Source organism: Ictidomys tridecemlineatus, chromosome 9 (assembly GCF_052094955.1).
Source record: "Ictidomys tridecemlineatus isolate mIctTri1 chromosome 9, mIctTri1.hap1, whole genome shotgun sequence".
NCBI classification, from domain to species: Eukaryota; Metazoa; Chordata; class Mammalia; order Rodentia; family Sciuridae; genus Ictidomys; species Ictidomys tridecemlineatus.
The window spans coordinates 93,564,598-93,584,772 of record NC_135485.1 but is presented as its reverse complement, the minus strand read 5'-3'; the positions used below and the strand labels follow the sequence as shown (position 1 = coordinate 93,584,772).

The 20,175-nt window shown below is 35.5% G+C and overlaps 1 protein-coding gene and 1 long non-coding RNA gene across 5 annotated transcripts in view; one reads left to right on the top strand and one right to left on the bottom strand.

The window, feature by feature from the left end:
- Positions 1–20,175, bottom strand: part of LOC110598631 (uncharacterized) — a 68,670-nt gene that overhangs the window by 1,754 nt on the left and 46,741 nt on the right. The window contains exons 2-6 of one of the 4 annotated variants that reach the window (XR_013426019.1): positions 18,035–18,173; positions 15,989–16,074; positions 12,797–12,867; positions 10,494–10,570; positions 3,126–3,273 (exon numbers count right to left, since the gene is read on the bottom strand). This is a non-coding gene — a long non-coding RNA (uncharacterized LOC110598631). Of the gene's footprint in view, positions 1–3,125; positions 3,274–3,853; positions 3,989–10,493; positions 10,571–12,796; positions 12,868–15,988; positions 16,075–18,034; positions 18,174–20,175 lie in introns of those variants that run through there. The other 3 variants (XR_013426020.1, XR_013426022.1, XR_013426021.1) reach the window with 3 other exon arrangements.
- Positions 1–20,175, top strand: part of Enpep (glutamyl aminopeptidase) — an 80,153-nt gene that overhangs the window by 30,881 nt on the left and 29,097 nt on the right. Inside the window, exons 6-11 of the mRNA XM_005330096.5 lie at positions 260–373; positions 3,792–3,926; positions 6,698–6,763; positions 11,636–11,701; positions 11,841–11,989; positions 19,995–20,074. Coding sequence (XP_005330153.1) covers positions 260–373; positions 3,792–3,926; positions 6,698–6,763; positions 11,636–11,701; positions 11,841–11,989; positions 19,995–20,074 — 610 coding nt within the window. The remainder of the gene's footprint in view (positions 1–259; positions 374–3,791; positions 3,927–6,697; positions 6,764–11,635; positions 11,702–11,840; positions 11,990–19,994; positions 20,075–20,175) is intronic.

Here is a 20,175-nt window from a genome sequence, read left to right as displayed (position 1 = left end):
AGAAACTTTAAAAAAATATTTTGCCATTGGTAAATGCACAGGCCTTCCTATAACTTTATAGATTTTCAGTAATATCTAAATAAAGGTAATAAGGCAAGGAGAATTTAATATCATTAAGTAAAGCAGGAAATAAATATAGTGCTTGCCGCTTCTCTGTCACAGTGTCAAAATTTAGATGGATAAATAATTGTTTTGAAATTTTCTAGTCTCTTCTATCATAAGAAGAATTGAACTCTATCTTTATTGCTTATCATTTCAGTGGTTTGGAAATATTGTAACCATGGACTGGTGGGAAGACCTGTGGCTGAATGAAGGATTTGCTTCTTTCTTTGAATTCCTGGGAGTAGACCATGCAGAAAAAGAGTGGCAAATGGTGAGCCCAGAGCACATGCATTCCAGATCTCTTCTTTTCATTATACAAAGCACAATAACAAGCCAGTGTCAGGATCCAAGGGTATTGTGCTTTGGGAAGTTCATTGTGAGAATAGGGTGGAGCCAGCTGGCTTCCAGAGAACTATGCTTAAAGCCAATGCCTGGTCCCTACAAGACAACTGACCACCACATCAGATATCCCTGAGAGATATACTTGGGGATATCTTTGAGATAATCACTTAAAAATACATGTTGAGGCAGAAAAAAAATAAAATAAAAAGACAGCCAGCATAGAAAATGCCAACCCTATGTTCAAGAAATATCTATGTGCTAACCCTTTGAAAAATGTCTGTCTTATTTTGTAAACTATTTACCTTAGACAGCGTGCTCTAATAGTGTGGTGAAGAGATAAAAGAATAAACTTAGTAGTTAGCTACAAGTTCAAATCTCAGACACATCATTTCTTAGATTCATGACAGAAATGTGACCTTGAGCAAGTTATATAAGCTCTCCTTAGTTCTCTCTTCAGTGTTCAATAAGGACATTGTTCTCTATCTTAGAAGCTTTAAAAGCTTCCAGAATATACATATATTGACTATTAACATAAAGTGTACCCCTGAGGGACCTGGAAAAAAATACCCATGTAAATTCTATAGATTTTTTGTTTGTTTAGAAAACTTAGCTATACTTTGTATTTATATTAAGATGGTGTTAGTATTCTTATCTGATTGTACCTATGAATGTGTGTGTCCACAGAGATATAAATGTGGGAGTAGAGAATTAGGAGATTGTGTTCTATGTAGAATACTGCCCTCTACTGGGAAGAACTATAAATATAAATGCCTGAAACCCTTGCCATTTCCCTAACCTGCTTTAAAAAAGTAAAAAATCTAATTTGCAATTATTGCTTCTTTAAAATTTTAATCTATATCATGATTTTTTATCCATGGAACTGTTGACATCAGGGACAAGATAATTCTTGTACCCATCTTGCCCCAGTTGTGACAACCAAAAATGTCCTCATATACTTCCAAATGGCACCTGAGGACAAAAAATTTCCTGGAGTAGATAAGAACCACTCATCTACACTGAAAATGTATGATTTTATAACTTATTGAAAATAAACTACATAAATAAGAAAATCATTTCAGCCTTCTTTCAAAGGAATCCGATACCCTTCTTATATCAAACTGTTATAAGAAATTATGTTTTAATAGTGTCTGATACTTTAGTTTCAGTGTTTCAAGAACACTGATAAAATTCCAGAAAGATTTGGTATGCAGTTCTTGAAATTGCAAAAAAAATTAATCATACTGTATAATATATTCACAGTTTATCTGTTCCTTCATCCAATCATTCATTCTTCATTTAGGAAAACTAGAGAGGACCCCAAAATAAATAAAATGTATTCTAAGCCCTTAATGAGTTCCTAATTCAAAGTCTTGTTGGTGAAGGGGTCAGATAAAGAGAAATGTTTTGTGAGAGAACTTTATGGTATCACAATAGTGAAGCCTTATTTCTTTGTTTTTTTTTAATCAAAGCTTTCTTTTTCTTGTTTTCCATATTTTTATTGGTGCATTATAGTTGTATGTGATTGTGGGATTCATTGTTTCATATCCGTACATATACACAATGTAACAGTGTAATTTGGCCAATATTGTTTCCCCAGCATTTCCCCTTTCCCTCCTTCCCTCCTCCACCAATCCCTTTCCTCTACTCTACTGATTTCCCTTCAAATTTCTTGAACCACAACCCTTCCACATTTCCTTTCCCTTTTCCCCTCTAATTTACACATATGAGAGAAGACATGTGACCCTTGACCTTCTGAATTTGGCTTTTTTTCATTTAACATAATGTTCTCAGGTTTCCTTCATATTTATGTAGATGACATACTTTCATTCTGTATAGCTGAATAAACTTCCTTGTGTATATATACCACATTTTCTTTAACCAGTCATCTGTTGATGGATACTTAGGCTGATTTCATGATACTTGGCTATTGTAAATTGTGCTGCTATAAACATGAGTATGCATGTATCACTATAGTATGATGACTTCAATTCTTTGGAATGAATACTGTGGAGTGCTGTATCTGAGTCTATGGTGGTTCCATGCCTAGTCTTTTGAGAAACCTCCATACTGATTTCCATAGTGGTTATACTTATTTTCAATCCCACCAACAGCATAAAAGTGTTCCGTTTTCTCCATATCCTCTCCAGAATTTACTGTTGTTTGTATTTTTGTTTTTGTTTGTATTCTTGACTGCCATTCTGACTGGAGTGAGATGAAAGCTCAGTGTAATCTTGAGTTGCATTGTAGAACCTTCTTTCATCAGTGAAAACTCTGAGGGCCAGGAAGTTCACTTGAGCTTTCACATAGACAATAGATATTGAAGCTAAGACTGCAGTCCAATTTCCAGATACTGAGAATAGGATTCTCTCTATGCAGACTACCTATATGTACAAAAATCAAAATCCAAGTCAAAATTATCTTGACTAGCAGTCATCATTTGACAGTAGTACCTCGCCTATTGTAAATAGACACCATAAAGTTGGAAAATGTCAAAAAATATGCCATGCTTCCCTTTGGGAAATATTTTAAATTAAGTAGGCTCAATAAAGTTTCTGATTTTTAAATTACTAATGACTTAACAAAGTTAAATTTCAGATTCTTATTCTTTAAGAAATAAAATCATAATAGCAGCTAAGGTGTTAGGTTTTCCTTTCATGCCAGGATCTATATCAAGTGCTTACCATGAATTATATCTTCAATCCTGTGCACAAGTCCACAAAGGAGATGCCATTATTACCCCTGTCTAGTGAGGGAGGGAACTTGCTTAAAGACAGCTTAGAACCAATGAAGTTGGGCTATATTCTTAGGCCTCTTGACCAATCTGTTTTGCTGAGAAACACAAAATGAGAAGTGATTATAAGAACTGAAGAATAAGCTAGTTCTTTTTTATTAATTATGAGTCATCCAAATTCCAAGGACAAATTCACAGGAAATAAAAACTGAATCTCAGCTTCAGCAAATTGACATGCTACTTTACTTAATTCTCAGAACAAACTCATGAAATGATGTCACTGCTCCCATTGCACAGATGTGGCTATGGGGCTTAAAAAGTTTGGAATAGTCCAAAAGTCACATAGAAGTGGCAGAGCAGACTTCATACCCATTTTTGTCTTTTTGGCCTGTTTATAGGAGAATGAAGTCAAAGCAGTTATAAATTGAAGAAGGAAATGAAATCAGTACAGATCAATCAGTGCAAAATATGACTGATTTGAAGGCCTACTGTTTGTTTCAAATAATTTGAGTCATTTATATTAATTTTCTCTCAACTTTTATTATATATGGTATTACAAAATGTGCACCAGTCTAAAGGAAGTGCTCTATTTCTTTGGCTCGTTCTGTCATTTCAGCGTGACCAGATATTACTTGAAGATGTATTACCTGTACAAGAGGAAGATTCTTTAATGTCTTCACACCCAATAGTCGTCACCGTGACAACCCCTGATGAAATAACATCTGTTTTTGATGGAATATCCTATAGCAAGGTGGGGAACTTTGGCATTGCTTTGAAATCTTCCGGTTTACTGACTTTTCTTTCAAGTAGAGGCTAAAAATGGTAAGAATGGTATTATACCAAGTGGGCTCTGATTTTTATAATTAGTAGTAATTTAACAGTTACATTTTATAATCTGGTTGCTTAAAGATCAAGATAATGATAACTGGGCATTGCCACAGGATTTTTGAATTCAGTGTTTGAATTTTTCTCTTTTCATTTGTGCTTGTACCTGCTTCCTGCTTTCATTCTGATAATTGAACATTTAGTCTTTTTTTTTTTTAATCAGAAATTGAATCCAGGGGCACTTAACCACTGAGAGACATCCTCAGCCTTTAAAAACTATATTTATTTTTTAGTAATAGGTGAACACAATGTCTACTTTACCTTATGTGATGCTGAGGATCAAACAAGTGCCTCACATATACTAGGCGAGCTCTCTACCTCTGAGCCACAACCCCAGCCTACCTCAGCCCTTTTTTATATTTGATTTTGAGATAGGGTTTTGCTAAGTTGCTGAGGCTGGCTTTGAACTCACGATTCTTCTGCCTCAGCCTCCTGAGCCTCTGGGATTACAGGCATGTGCCATCATGCCCAGCAAACATTTAGTCTTTTTTTTTAATATTTATTTTTAGTTTTAGGTGGACACAATATCTCTATTTTACATTTACGTGGTGCTGAGGATCAAACCCAGTGCCCCATGCATCGTAGGGGAGCACTCTAGCACTGAACCACAATCCCAGCCCCAAATATTTAGTCTTTAAAATCAAATTTAAAATTGTTTTAAAGACAGTGTATCTTACTTTTCTGCTATGTGGTCTGTCAGTGAGGAATCCCATATATGTGGGCACTTTTTCTAGTAGAATCCTTTAATGCTCCCAATAAACTTAAATCTAAATCAGTTAGAAGGAAATATTCTTGTCCATTTTTAGATAAAATTTAAAGATGACTTGTTAGCATTTTATAAATGAGGAATTCTTATCCAATAAAACTTTTATGAAACACTGCTGAAAATCTATAAGCCAAAGTTTTGTGCTACCTGTTCTCTCCCACAACAGCTCCTGCAGTTTCTCCTTCAGACATATCCCATTCCTATATGTCACATCATTTAAAACTTTATTTTTGTAATTTTCCACTCTGGTTTCTTGTGGTTTACCCACTACATTAAGTTACTCAAAAACTACTGCAAAGTAATACAGTTTGGTTTGGGTTTTTTTTGGGGGGGGGCATTGATTTTTTGTACCAAGGACTGAACCCAGGAGTGCTGAACAACTGAGTCACATCCAAGACCTTTAAAAAAATATATGTATACATATATATGTATGTATGTATATATATATATATATATATATATATATATATATATATATATATATATATATATATATTAGTTGTAGTTGGGCACAATACCTTTATTTTATTTATTTTTATGTGGTGCTAAGGATCAAATCCAGCGCCTTGCGCATGCTAGGAGAGAGCTCTACCACTGAGCCAAAACCCCAGCCCCCCAAGACCTTTTTATGTTTTATTTTGAGATTGGGTCTCACTAAGTTGCGTAGGACCTTGATAAATTGCTGAGTCTGGCTTTGAACTCACGATCCTCCTGCCTCAGCCTCCTGAGCCACTGGGATTATAAGCATGCATCATCATGATCAGCATTTGTTATTTTAAGTGATGCCTAAAATATAGTTTTATTTATTTATATCATAATTATTGAAATAAATACTTATCAAACTTGACTTAAGTGAAAAAAACTATGTTTTAGTATTTGAAATTCATAGCATCATATGTTTTGGCTTTCCTTCTCATATTATTCCCATGGTGTCTTTTTTAGTCTTCTTTAATTCTTTTTCCTTCATGTTATCAATGATTCTTTTTATCTTTCTGTTAAAATGAAAATTTCTTATTTACCTAACAGTCTATTTCATTAACTCCCATGGGAGACGTTAGAACAAGTTTCAAATACCCAGAGTCATAAGAATACCCAGGACTTAAGATATTAGGTCAGAAATAAATAAATATGTTTCTATGACATATAATAGCTTTCTTACTATGTCTGAAAACAATTTAAAATGCTTGCTAAATTATGGTAAAAATTACTAAGTAGGGGAGGCAATGTTTTTCTGGTCAGTTACTCAAAAATTTATTTAAAAATCTTATAAATAGTGCATCTTAATATAAATCTTATAACATGTGAAAGGAAAGTAGAAAACAGGTATTCATCAGATTGTTCAGACAAAGGAAAACCACATAGATAAACTACTTTTACAGAGGAAGATTTTTAAAATCTAAATTATATACTATTTATATTAAATTGATCAGATAAATCTTCAACTCTCTATGTCGCTCTGATAAATACAATATTTTTTCCTTCATGGAGATACATTTTATAATTTGTGAGAATATTACACTGAACTCTTTCTTCATTCATCAAAGCCCCTGATCTTTTGACAGTTTCTTTCATTTACAAAGCTCCATCTGCTGGTTCATTTGGAGAAGTGCAATAATCATTGGAACGGTAAGTCACTGAAGTGAGGGCCATTTTAGCAATTTCTTTACCTTTTGGTTATTTTAGAAACATAGATACTAGGGTGTATAAAATGGAATTTTATCCTAAAATCTATAACCATATAATTTAATAGAATCATCTTCAAGAAATAATCTCACAAATATGATGTTGAAATACCAGCCACAGTAGTGATAACTGATATTTCTCTATATAATTTTTATTAGTTTTATTTGTCACTTCTTTTCCCATCACAGGGAGCTTCTATTCTTAGAATGCTTGAAGACTGGATAACACCAGATAAATTTCGAAGAGGATGTCAGGTATGATTTATTACTTTAAGTGGTATCGAAAGTAAGCTACACTGACCTGTGACTGATGAATGTTAAGAAATGTTGCTCATTAAGGATAATTCCTTTTTCATTTTCCTTACTCAGGGATAGACTGTACAGCAAAATATAAAAGGTTATTTTACATCCAGTTAAATGCCTACATTGTATCTAAATTATCAAGTTCCAGAGTGTCATGGAGGAGTTTAAACAGCTTAGTTATCTTTGATACACTTTACATGTGTTCCAGCCAGCTCTAGCTTCCATAGCAAATTAGTCTTGATGGCTCAAACAACAGAAATTTATTTTCTCTCAGTTTTGGAGGATGAAAGTCCAAGAATCAAGATGTTGGCCAATTCAATTCTGGTGAGGGTCCTCTTCCTGTCTTGCAGATGGCCACCTTCTTGCAGTGGCCTTACATGACAAAGAAGAAGCACTATGGTTCTTTTGTAAGAACACTAATATCATCAATAGGGTCTCACCCTCAGTACCTCATCTAAATATGAATACCTTACAAAGGCCCCACTTCTAAATACCATCACATTGAGAATTGGGTTCAGCATAGGAATTTCAGGGGAACACAGTCATTCAATGGTAATATGATATGAAAATTTAAATCTATCTGTAAGGGTCTTCCCTTTACAGCGAGAATAAGACTTTTTCTTTATGGCTGGATTGGAAAGCAATTAATTTAAATATAATTTTTATGATGGAATCAATAAATAAAGAAGACCAGCTTCCTTTCAAAAAGAGAAAATTTAAAAACTTCTCTAAATTTAAATTTTTCACACATCCCACTTAAGCCTATTTTCCAGTGGATGATCTGGTTTCAGTTTTGTTTTTCTTGTAGACCTTTATCCAATTGTCTCAGGGTTGGTGTTTTATAATATGTATTATTAAAGCCATTATAATGTGTCCCCATAACTGCCCTGTCTGCAGATTGGTCCCCTCCCAGCCTAGAAAAGGAAACCTGTTTCTACCTCTTCCTTCTCCAAACTCCCTACTGTGATAACTCAGTAGTCACAGGGAACAGTGTGGATGACATCCAACCCATAAAGCAGAAGCAGAAGACAGGCTGGAGCAGAGCCCCCAGTAACTCGCACATGGAGGACCAGTTCCTTTTGGGGATGTGATTCCCCAGGACAATGCCTCCATTCCTAAAGCTCTCACTATGGCCATCTCTTCTCACATGGCACTTAATCCTATGATGTTCAAAGGAAGCAGGCCCCTCCAGACCAATATTAAGATTCCCAAGTGACTATTAAAGTAACAAATAAAACTAAGATTTAGGAAATATTTAGGGAGTGCACTACTATATTTTACTCCTTTGTTCATTAATAAAATATTCTGTGTGGACGTGAGATGCAAAGGGAGAAGCTGTACGTGTGAGCTTATATGCACAGGAGAACATCTTGTAACTTTTCCATCAAACTCAAAATTTTTTTTTTAACCTGGGGTTGGGGGGCATTTAATCACTGAGCCACATCCCTGGGCCTTTTTATTTTTTAATTATGTGACAGGGTCTTGCTAAGTTGCTTAGGGCCTCACTAAATTGCTGAGGCTGGCTTTGAACTTGCGATTCTCCTGCCTCAGCCTTCTGAACTGCTGGGATTACAGGCCTGCACCACCATGCCTGGCTCAGACTCAAATTTCATCTCATCTTTCCTCATTGTGAGCACCCTATGGAGGAACTTTCTCTTCTACATCTTTTTCATATTCTCCAATGCTTAGTAGAAAATGTTACACATACTAGGTGATCCAGAAAATGTTTGTTGAATGAATGAATGAATAGACTATAATAAATGACATTGTAGAATATAGAAATAAAAAAGAAATTTCATCTTCAAAAATTGAGTTAAAATTGCATTTGCAAAGTTTTCGTTCTAAATCAGATTTTCACTAATAAATCACACATCCTTGGTATTTTCAGAGCAGACTTCAAAGACTGACTTTAAAGCTGATCTTTCTTATTCACTTATTTAGAGAAGGGCCAAAAAAAAGTCCTTAAAAACAAATAGCTAAACTAATAATTCAATAATACACATTTCCTTTAACCTAATATCTATTATCATGAATTTAAAAAGTTGTCCCAAACTAACATTTCTCAAGTTGAAATCTTCCTCTACCCTAACTATGATCACATGTAATGCTAAAACCTAACTGGCATGAATAGATATTAATTTTTCATACCATTATAGTGCTATGAAATGAATTTATAAAAAGAACCACTAAAATATTTATCTTTTTCTCTCAAATAAAAGCTAATATCTAAAAATAGCATATGATCAATATATTCCACATTCAGTAACCTCTCAGACCAGCTGGGACATTCTTTCACATAGTTCAGGCACCTGAAAAAAATAGACTCCTTGAATTGCAGTCACCACACTATGATTGTTGCCCGGAAGTCCCACAGTCTGTCAGACTGGAATTACTGCTCTTTCCTTACAGATACTGATTCTCTGTCAGAAGTGGCTGCATTAGTTAACCTGGTGGTGATGAATCTGGGAATGGCAGATATCTGTTATCTTTCATGCTTATCACGCCCCTCAAATCCAACCTCAGGCAACAAAATATTTAGATAGTGTGGGGAATAAAAGCAAAGTCATTCATTATTTTTGATAGATAAATCATTAAAATTTTTCTATTAAAAATAATAGATCATGGGTCATTAGTAACAATATGTGGTTATGGAAAAGAAATGAGAGATACTTTGTCCTTTATTTTTCTTGTAGTATTAATAGTATCCCTGGTAAGACAGGAATGCTGAGCTGGAAAATGTGCTCATGTGTTTTTCCTTTTGGGAATACTAGCAATAGAAACACTGTTCCTTTCCTTCTGTGCTCACTAATGTCAGCTTATGAGGGACTGTGTTGCATAACTTTAGCTGGAATGACTACATTGTGATTATTTGTGGTAAAGAAGGAAAGTTCTTCAAACAGAATATTCAAAAGCAGTCATCTAAGCAAAATAAAAATTAACACCTTTTCATATAGTGTTATATAAATTTCCATTCAGCCTCTAGTTCCAGAGAAGCAATAAATTGCAATTAAAAAAATAACAACCACCATGATGAAATCCACACATACTGATCCATGATTCAGAATTCTCTTCATAGTAATCTTAGGCAAATCTCTTCACCTTTGTAGGCACTCAAGGTAGTTAAACAGAACAGTTTTCTTCATCTAAAAAATGTGGGCAATGTACTAAGTAATATTTAAAGTCCTTCTAGATCCAAGATTGCCTGTTTCTAAGCTCAAGACCTTGTGAGTATACAAATAAAACCTAAATTAATTTTAAGAAGATACTCATCAATATAAATTGTCATTAACATATAGGCATACCAAGTAGTATCATACCAAGTATTTGATTTTTTTTAAGATATAATGAATCATTAGTGCAATACTCTGGAATCAATACCTAAAAATGATAGTTTCTTCTCTCTTCCTTTGCCTGCCCTCTGGTGGTAGTGCTGAGAAGTGAATTAATCAAAAGAATTTAAAGAAGTCAGTGTTCCAAATGGGCCTCAGTGCTCCCCCAGGCTTCTTGGGGTCTCACAGATCTTGTTTAATTTCTCTGTGCTTGGATTGGAGAGGAGTTTAGAAGATAATGTGACTTAGGTACAGCACCTATTGAAAATTTACAGCAACCTAAGAGGGAAAATGATATGTGCTAAGTTAACTATGAAGAACACCTAAGGAGTCAGAGATTCTGTGGCACCCACCTGTAATCCCACAGACTCAGGAAGTGGAGGCGGGAGGATCCTGAATTTGAGGCCATTCTAGGCAACTTAGAGAGATCCTGTTTCAAAATAAAAAAAAAGTGCTGAGGATGTGGTTCAGTGGTAGAACACCCTTGGTTCAATCCCAGCTCTGGGAAAAAAAAAAAAAAATTTTTAAAAAAAAGAAGTTTCTATTTATATCTAAGATTTTTTCATTTTAGGATTTTTTTTAGGAGGGGGAGGGAGTGGTATTGGGGATTAAACCCTGTGTGCTTAACTACTGAGTCATATTCCCAACCCTTCCTTTCTTCCTTTCTTTCTTTTTCTTTATTTGAAACAGGGTCTCACTAAGTTGATCAGGACTTTGCTAAATTGTAAGGCTGGCCTCAAACTTGCAATCCTCCTGTCTCAGACCCAAGTATTTGGGAGTAGAAGCATGCAACTACCATGTCAGGCTTAGATGTCTGCTTTTTAAATGGGAAATAATTCTAGAAAGTAACAGGAGTGATGCAGCAGGACAAAAGAAACTTCAGAAAGTTTCCTGCAGAACTTCAAGCAGTGTCCAGATATGGGATGAGAAGACTGGGAATTTTCTTTGGGGCTCTATCACATTAGATCTGAAAATTCATATACAGAAAAAGGTTTTATGAACAGAATAGCCCAAAGAGGGAGCCTTCCATTTAAAGATTCATATTTTGTTATTATTTGAAGAATAAAGATTTATTCTTTAAGTTTAATAATTTCCTCACTCCATCCATCATCATTATTATTGTGATTGTTAAAAAGACTATACATTTATTTCCTTAGAGCAGAGGTCAGCAAACTACTGCCTATAGACCAAATCGAGCCTACCACCCAACTTTCTAAGTTTTGTGAAGTAAAAAGGCTTTCTACATTTGAGAATGGTTAAAAAAATCAAAATAGAATATTTCATAACATGAAAATTACATAGAATTCAAATATGAGTGTGCATATATATGGTTTTTTTTTTGAAAAAAGCTATGCTCATTCATTTATACATGGCCTGTGGTTGCTTTTGTTATAGAGGCAGAATTGAGCAGTTGTGAGTAGGGCTTCAAATCATGTTATAGAACTTTGAAAAGGCAGCACTGACTTCCAAAGTACTTGTTATCTTTTACATACAGATTTACTTGGAAAGATTCCACTTCAGGAATGCAAAGACTTCAGATTTTTGGGAAGCACTGGAAGAGGTAAGGAGGAGTATACTCCTAAGTATTTCTTGTTCTGACTTACAGAAGATTTACTAATCATTTCTTTACCTGACTGTTCTATTTTTTATCTTCCCTTGTTTGTAAATTAATTAATCTCTATTTTTTTTTTTAATCTTAGGCAAGTGAGAAGCCGGTGAGAGAAGTAATGGACACCTGGACTAGACAGATGGGTTATCCTGTGCTAAATGTGAATAAAACAAGCGTCACACAGAAGCGTTTTCTGCTGGACTCAAGAGCTGATCCTTCCCAGCCACCTTCAGATTTTGGGTAATTCATTTCAGAAAAAAAGTAGAAATTTGGCAGAAATACCCGTCATTTGCTTAGATACTGCTCTCCAATACACGATCAATGTGTTCAAATAGCCAGGTGGTCTCCAGGTTCAAAATGGTGGACTGAGCACATGCTGCTCTTCCCAGGGTATGAATGAGTGGCGGAATGAATGTACTAAAATCAATAAACCCTTAAGAGTAAGGAAAATAAATGGGTGGGACTACATTCATCATAGAATTTTGTGAAATAAAAACAGAAGGAGAAATACGGACAGAAAACCAACTGAGGAAAATGCAGCTAGATGATAGTAAAGGGACCTCCCTGTCGCTAGACAGGGTCTGGGCTCAGTGTCAGCATGAAGAATGCACAGCAGGAGTGAGAAGCCAAGCTGAAAGTAGGACAATTTTTATGACGTCTAGAAGTAGGACTTGTGCCCTTCCACTTTCTCCATCCACTACCAGTCCTTTCTCTACACAGAACTCTAAGAAATCTGGTTGTGACCCTGGGGCAAGAGTACAGAGGGCTGTTTACTAAAGAAGTAAACCAAAACAGTGGAGGAGAGCTAAGCGTTTCCATTTCATGAGGACTCCCAGACTATAGCATTGACCTTTTTCATAAGTGTTATTTATTGGCTTTCAACTTTTATAATCAACCAATGGATAACATGTAACGGTGTTGTTATGGTGGCAGAATACATTGGAAATACAACCTATCTTACCATTATAATCAGAAAAACAAAAATACCTGACAGAAAAGAGGAGGTGGAAAAGGGAGAAAAAGTGGAAGAGAGTGTGGGGTACTTACTCAGTGGTGACAGGTCTCTTCCCAGATTGGTGACGTCATGTTGTCCGTGCTGCTGTTCTGGTAGCTGAACCCTGGAAATAGTGGGAGCATCATGTGAAAATGGGCAAATGCTGTTTTGTCCTCTGAGAGCTGATTGTTAAGCAGCAGCCCTCCAGGGACTGTCCTTGCTTAACAGTTAGGAAAGTGGTAAAAACTTCATGAAGCAAGAGTGGTGGAGTGAGAATATTATTTAGGGGTACATTGTAACCTATAGAAAATTAAAAATCATTTTATTTTAATTTTTTTTTTTTGGTTAAGTTTTAAAAGGGAAATAGAAAAGAAAGCAACATAAGTGCACCAAGTCACCCTCCAGTGGATGAGTTAATACATATTGTTTAAACAAAAATAAATAAATAAAGTTAGGATGCAGAACTAAAACCAGAAGCACTTAAAAGTAGAGATGCTGGGGCTAGGGATGTGGCTCAAGCGGTAGCGCGCTCACCTGGCATGCATGCAGCCCAGGCTCGATCCTCAGCACCACATACAAACAAAGATGTTGTGTCCGCCAAAAACTAAAAAATAAATATTAAAAAAGTTCTCTCTCTGTCTCTCTCTCTCTTAAAAAAAAAAAAAAAAGTAGAGATGCTAGGGACTGAGGTAGTGGCTCAGAGGAAAAGCACTTGCCTAGCATGGGTGGGGCACTGAGTTTGATCCTCAGCACCACATAAAAATTAAATAAAGGTATTGTGTCCACCTACAACTAAAGAATAAATATTTTAAAAAATAAAAATAAAAAAGGAGATGCTGAATAAGGTGCTGTCCTTGGGGTGGGGGGCATTCCTGTGGTGGTGGGGAAGATGGGAAGGAAACTGTGGTTATTCAACAGTTTCCTAGTTTGTGATTAATGATGAGTTTATGTACAAATTTCATAAATTTAATTCTCTTGAGCATTTATGCAGCACTTAGGAACTTAATCAAATTCTTTTGCGTATAGCATTTATAAAAACTTAGAATCAAATTCTTCTAAACACTACCAGTTACAATTTCATTAAATTATTTTCTAATTTCCAAATACAAACACCTAAAGGTTTATAAATCTTTTTTGAAATTATTTGATATATTTTTAGAAATTAACAATTTAAAATACAAATACAGTCTATCAAATAAGAGTGACATTTTTTCATCATGTTAAAAATCAAATCCTCAACTTTACCAAGCAAGATTTTTCTAGACAATTGAAACATGAATACTGAGTTCAGGTAATATTACAAATCCAATGTGTTGTGTTCTCTGATGTGCTAGGTTTTAAAAAATGTTCCAAAGACTGTAAAGGTTGATACAGCATGTACAGTATAGCCAGTGATCTCAAAACTCATTCCATTTGCACAAGTTCAACTTGTACAAAGTCTTGATGATATGAGCATTTCTGCATAACTTATTTTGTATATATTTCTGGGGTGCCAATCACCCTTCCAACTGAAAGGTAAAAATCAGACTCTCAGGACACCCAAACTATATACAGCATTTTGGGGATATCATCCTGGCCAGCTCACCATGCTGAGTCCCTCCTAGGTAGGTTACTAGGTGAACAGGAGCTGCATAGCCTATCACTGGTCCCCAGACATTGTTCTGGTTTCATCCAGTTACAATTTTTATTGTCCCTTCTTGCAACTTTGAAATATTTAGTTGGGGTAAAGAGGATTTGAACTCATGCTCACCCAGGTGGCCTGCAATCTCCATTGCCTGATTCTCACTGAAGAGAATCGTCCTCCTGCTCTCTTTCTTAATGATTTCATTGGCATTATTTTATAATTCCTGAATAAGTCATTTGGTGAGCTCAATTAGTTAGTAGCAATTAGAATAACATGAAGAATGAGAATCTTAAGCTATGAAGAAAGTATTTTGGAAAGTGTTTAATAACTATGAACCAGTTCCTTCATAGTTACTATTGTATGTTCTAGCAAATTACATTCACTAACTTTACAATAGTGTTGGAGCTGTTTGATATTAGAATTTAAAAATATTTATCTCTTGTGAAACAAGATTTCTTTGGGAAAGTTTCTTGGTAATTATTCTCTCTTGTCATACATGCCCACTGATTGGCTGAGCCTGAATTAATTGGGAGAAAGCGATGGGAGATGGAGATGGCGGGGGTGGGGTCACAGAAAACATCTGTTTACCAGGATGAGATATTGAAGGTGAGCAAATTGGTGCAAAGGGAGCAAAACAAACTATAATATGGAGGAAGTCCTCAAAGGTTTTAAAAGGAGTTTTGTGCATATAATGTGTAACATTTACTAAGCCTTGACTAAGTAGCCAGCACTATTTTAAGCACTTTAGATGTGTTTGATGAGAACAGTTGAGGACAGTGAGGCAGAGAGAGAGATTAACTTATTCAAGGTTATTCACACGCACAGTAAATGATAGAGCCTTGATCTGAACAGAAGGCAGTCTGGCTACAAGAGACTTATCGGCAGAACAACTGGAATAGTGGTGGGAGATGAAGGTGGGGAGAAAGGCAGGAACAGGTATGGAGGCCACATGAAAGATTTTGGACAACAGTGTGCAGATTCAAGGATTTTAAGGAGAGAATTGGCAAGATTTGCATTTTTCCGAGTTTCTCTCTCGCTACACTTTGGGGACATGAGTGGAATCTGAGAGGCCAAGTAAGATGATGTTGCAGTGAATGACTCATGTGACAACTGGGATTGATGGGCCCAGAGTAGGAGGGTGGCTGTGGCTGGAAGTTGTGGCAGATATTCCAAAGATTTCAGTTCAACATTTTCAATTAAAAAATAAACAACAGCCGGATACAGTGGTGCACACCTATAATTTCCAACTGAGGCAGGAGGATCACAAGTTTGAGGCCAGCTTGTGTAAGAGAGACCCCGTCCCAAAATTAAAAATAAATAAATAAATAAAAGGACTGAGGGTGTCCTTCAGTGGTGAGCGCCCCTGGGTTCAATCCCAAGTACTACAGTAAATAAACAAATAATATGCAAGTGACTTAATCAGATGAATTTGCAGAGAACAACTTCTTTTTTTAATTCAGGACTTTGAGAATTCAGTTATACTAACAGCACACTCGGGTATTTAAAAAAATTAAAATTGCCAAAACACTTTACTGTCCAAGGTATGAGAGAATGGAGAGCACTCAGAATTATGAAATTAACTATTTCTAAAGTGCTGGCTGGAAAAGCCTGAGGCACTCACTTGGTAGTCCATTATCAGCCTGAGCGGGAACCTCAGGAGCTCAGCTCTGTCACAGACAACGAGGTTCCAAGAAGCTGGGTGTCTTCCTGTAACACAAATTCTGAAAATCAATAGTTCACACCAGCACAAGGAAAACACCAGACCCTACACCAATATGAAGACGCTCAGGGAGTGTATGTGTACACTTCTTTACTTTTTATTTCAAAACGGAAAGATTAAAATTGAGAAAACCTCTTTATTTTTCACTCTTTCCTCTTCATGATACATGATTGAAATGTAGACTTGACTTACTTTCAGGTGATAATTCAATGACAAAAGTCAACAGAACAGTTTCTGTGATGGTTCTGTAAACTATGAACTATTTCTTTTGTAGTTACTGTTTCATGTTCTAGTAAATTAGATTAGTCGTATTAAATACTTCTACAGTCTTTAGATATTTGGGGGAAAAAAAGAAAGAAAGAAAACTTGTTGGGCTGGAAATGAAACTCAGTGGCAGAGCATTTGCCTAACATGGGTGAGGCCCTGGGTTCGATCCCTTGCACTGGAAAAAAACAAAACATTCTCTCTTGCAAAATAAGTTCCATTGTGAAAGTTCCTCAATAATTGTTTCCTCCTGTCTCGTGTCCACTGACTTGTTAAACCAAAGACAGTCAACCAGTGTTGATTGGATTTTAACTACTCTTTGGCTATAAATTCCTCTCCACAAAAACAAAACAAAACAAAAAAATTATTACCAAGTGAGCTAAATATATCAAGAATAAAATCACTTTTTACAATAAATTACAATATATCCTTGAATTTTATTCATGAAACTTAAGAGTATGAAACTATCTTAACCCATTTTTCTCTAATATTTGTCTTGAATTCCTACTCTCAGATACTATTTTTATTTCATTTAGATTCACAGAAGCATGATTTTTGGTGATCATTTATCAAAAATCAATATACTTGTCCTAGTTTTGTAAAACAAAAGCAAGGGGATGTTATGCATGAAAAGGAAAAAAAACTTAGAAAATAGGTGTTTCCCTGTTGAGAATATTTGTTAAAAATCATCAGTAGCTCCTGAGAAATAAGAAAGAATACTGGTTTTTTTTTCACTTTATTTTTTTTTAAATAAAATCAAATCATGTACCCAGAAAGAAATGGGACCTATCTCCAACCCCAAGGTTCATCTTCTCTCTGGTCAGATGTGTTCCTGTTGGGTGATCTGTCAAGTTGTACTGTGAGATGAATGGCCTCTTCTAAGTATGCTTCTCACTGTTTAAGTAATCCAGAATGAGGAAAGTATTCACTGAATAGAACCTTTTATAATTCAAAGGACCCACCCACGTGTAGGCTTTTGCTTTAACATTATGGCGGCAACCTTCTCTTACAAATGGGCCACTTACCGCGTCTCCAGCGGGCAAGTTTTCTTTCTTTCTTTTTTTTTATATATACCTTTATTTTGTTTATTTAGTTTTATACGGTGCTAGGGATGGAACCCAGGACCTCACACATGCCAGGCTAGCGTTCTATCCCTGAGCTACAACCCCAGCCCTGACAAGTTTTCTTGCCTTGAAAGTCCATCCATTGTAAACAGGCAGAAGAAAGGAGTAGGTGTGTCTTTCAGGGGGCAATTAAAGTCAGTTTCCTTGGAGAAAACTAGATTGGCCACTTTTAGTATTGATAGAGCCCATTTCATGGTACCTTAATCACACACTTAAAAAACAAATCTTGATACTCATAAATTTTAGATGATGTAATTTTCATTTCTTGAAATTTTGTATTCCCAAATCTCTTATTTTACTCAGTTTAGATTAGGTTAGATTGTGTGATACTAAAAATTACCAAATTGTATTCATTTTTGTCTTAGGATGATCTTAAAATCCTCAGGGCAATATTTTTTATTTTTTTAAAATTTTTTAGTTGTAGTTGGACACAATACCTTTATTTTATTTGTTTATTTGTATGTGATGCTGAAGATCAAACCCAGTGCCTCCCATGTACTAGGCGAGCTCATTACCACTGAGCACAACCCCAGCCCAGGGAAATATTTTTATACATGACCTTGGTAGTATAGCTTCTGTCCACTTTTAGGCATGGTGTAGTCCTACTGACCATGTTTTTTAGGATGATAGCCAAGATGTGAAGTCACATTGTGCACATCCCAACACAGCATCCTCTGTTATTTCCGTTACGTTTGGCACTAGAAAAAGATGAAGAAATATTAGTTTGCATGGCAGCATTAAATTAACAGAGCAGCGACAGAGCAAAATATGTAGGTTGTGGTTATTTAACAATGCCTGTCTTCTGAGAGGCTGCAAGGGCTTTTAGGATGGCTTCCCTAAAAGCAAACGCTGAGATGATCATGTGAGTGAAAGTGACTCCTTAGGAAGTGTCTCTAGGAAGGATGGTCACAGTGGGCATGGGACAGGGAAGGGAGAGGAAGGGAAGGCAGTCCAGCAGAGGTGCTGTATGAAGCAGTCCTGTGCACAGTAACTGGCTCAGTCCTGCAGAGAATTTCTGGAACCTGTGCAGAACACTTCAGAGTGTTCCAGAGTGTTCCCGATGGATGGGGTAAGAAAGGTTCTCAACTTTCAACCCATACCAATCAGTCATTGTTAACTAAGGATGGCATCCAGAAGAATGCAAATTCCCAGGAATTTCTGTTTTTCCTGCTCAGGCAGTTTGAGGACAGTCCTCTGACAGAGAGACTTAGGTTTTGGTTGCTTCCAGGGAAAGCACATTGGAATCTGGGTTTCTAGGGGATAAGCATCAAACTGTGTCCACAGCAGGACCCAAGAAATAATTTATGTACTGGTTTTATGAAATTTATAGCCAAAAATTCCACTGCAATAAAATACTCCAAAGGACCCAGTAAAAAGTCCTTTAAAACACTTCAATAATATAAAGCAGAGGATTAGCTTTTTCACATAGATAGCAAAAATCTATTCTTGAATGACAAATTTTATTATATCCTAAATGGGAGAAATGTCAATCCTAATTCTCTGTTAAGGAACTGAATGTTGACAGAGAAACCAACTTTGAGTAGCAATTCAAACCAGCTATTGGTACCTAGATTCATATTCTCTCTAGATACATGAGATGATGCATTTGTGATTGAGAACAATCAAATGGCACTGATGATCTGTTTTTTGATATTTCAAGACTAAAATATTGGGAATATATTATATCCAAATACAAGCTACCTCTGCATACCAAGTAGCTAAGGAAAACAATTGGAAACCCCTGAAACATCTGATAATTTTTCCCTTTAGAGCACATGTATTCTCATGATTCTAGCTAAGAGATACTTAGAAAAGAGCGTGAAACTCTGTAGGGAGGCAGGTTATAGTGGTGGTACAATTTCAATCTAACTTCTAAAATGTATTTCTTTTTTTTTCTTTTTATGAGAGAGAGAGAGAGAGAGAGAGAGAGAGAGAGAGAGAGAGAGAGAGGGAGAGAGAGGGAGAGAGAATTATTTAATATTTATTTTTTAGTTTTCGGCGGACACAACATCTTTGTTTGTATGTAGTGCTGAGGATAGAACCTGGGCTTACACATGCCGGGCGAGTGCGCTACCGCTTGAGCCACATCCCCAGTCCTAAAATGTATTTCTTTAACAGAATTTTACAGACTGCCTTTTGAATTTTAACAATGTTTTGTTCTCCTTAACAGAAGCCATCAAATATAAAGTGTACATAAGCATGTATTCAGATGCTCAATATTATATGTTATATTTATGCATTTTCTGCAATTTCTTTATTTCAAAGCCTCAAAGCTCTTCATTGAATAATAATCTTCATTTTGGATAATTTTTGATGCAAATTTCCACAGTTCATAAATTTATAGAAATTGAGAGCAATTACCTGACCTATTTTTATTACTAAAATATGATTTATTAACTGTATTGGTTGCATACTATACATTGGGTGATTATATAAGGAAAACATGTTTGTCTTGATTTTTATTTTTGATTTTTTATCTTTTAGTAATAAAGTTAAATTTTTCTCTTTTAAAATTTTAGTTACACATGGAATATTCCAATTAAATTTACTGAAAATGATACATCAGACAGTGCCTTCTACAATAGGTCAGAAAAAGAAGGTAAATATTATCAATTGATTGATTTATTCTTTGAAATGGTGTTCTACATTAAACTAAGTGTGAAGAGTTACCCATAAGCTGAAAATTAAATAAATTTTAGC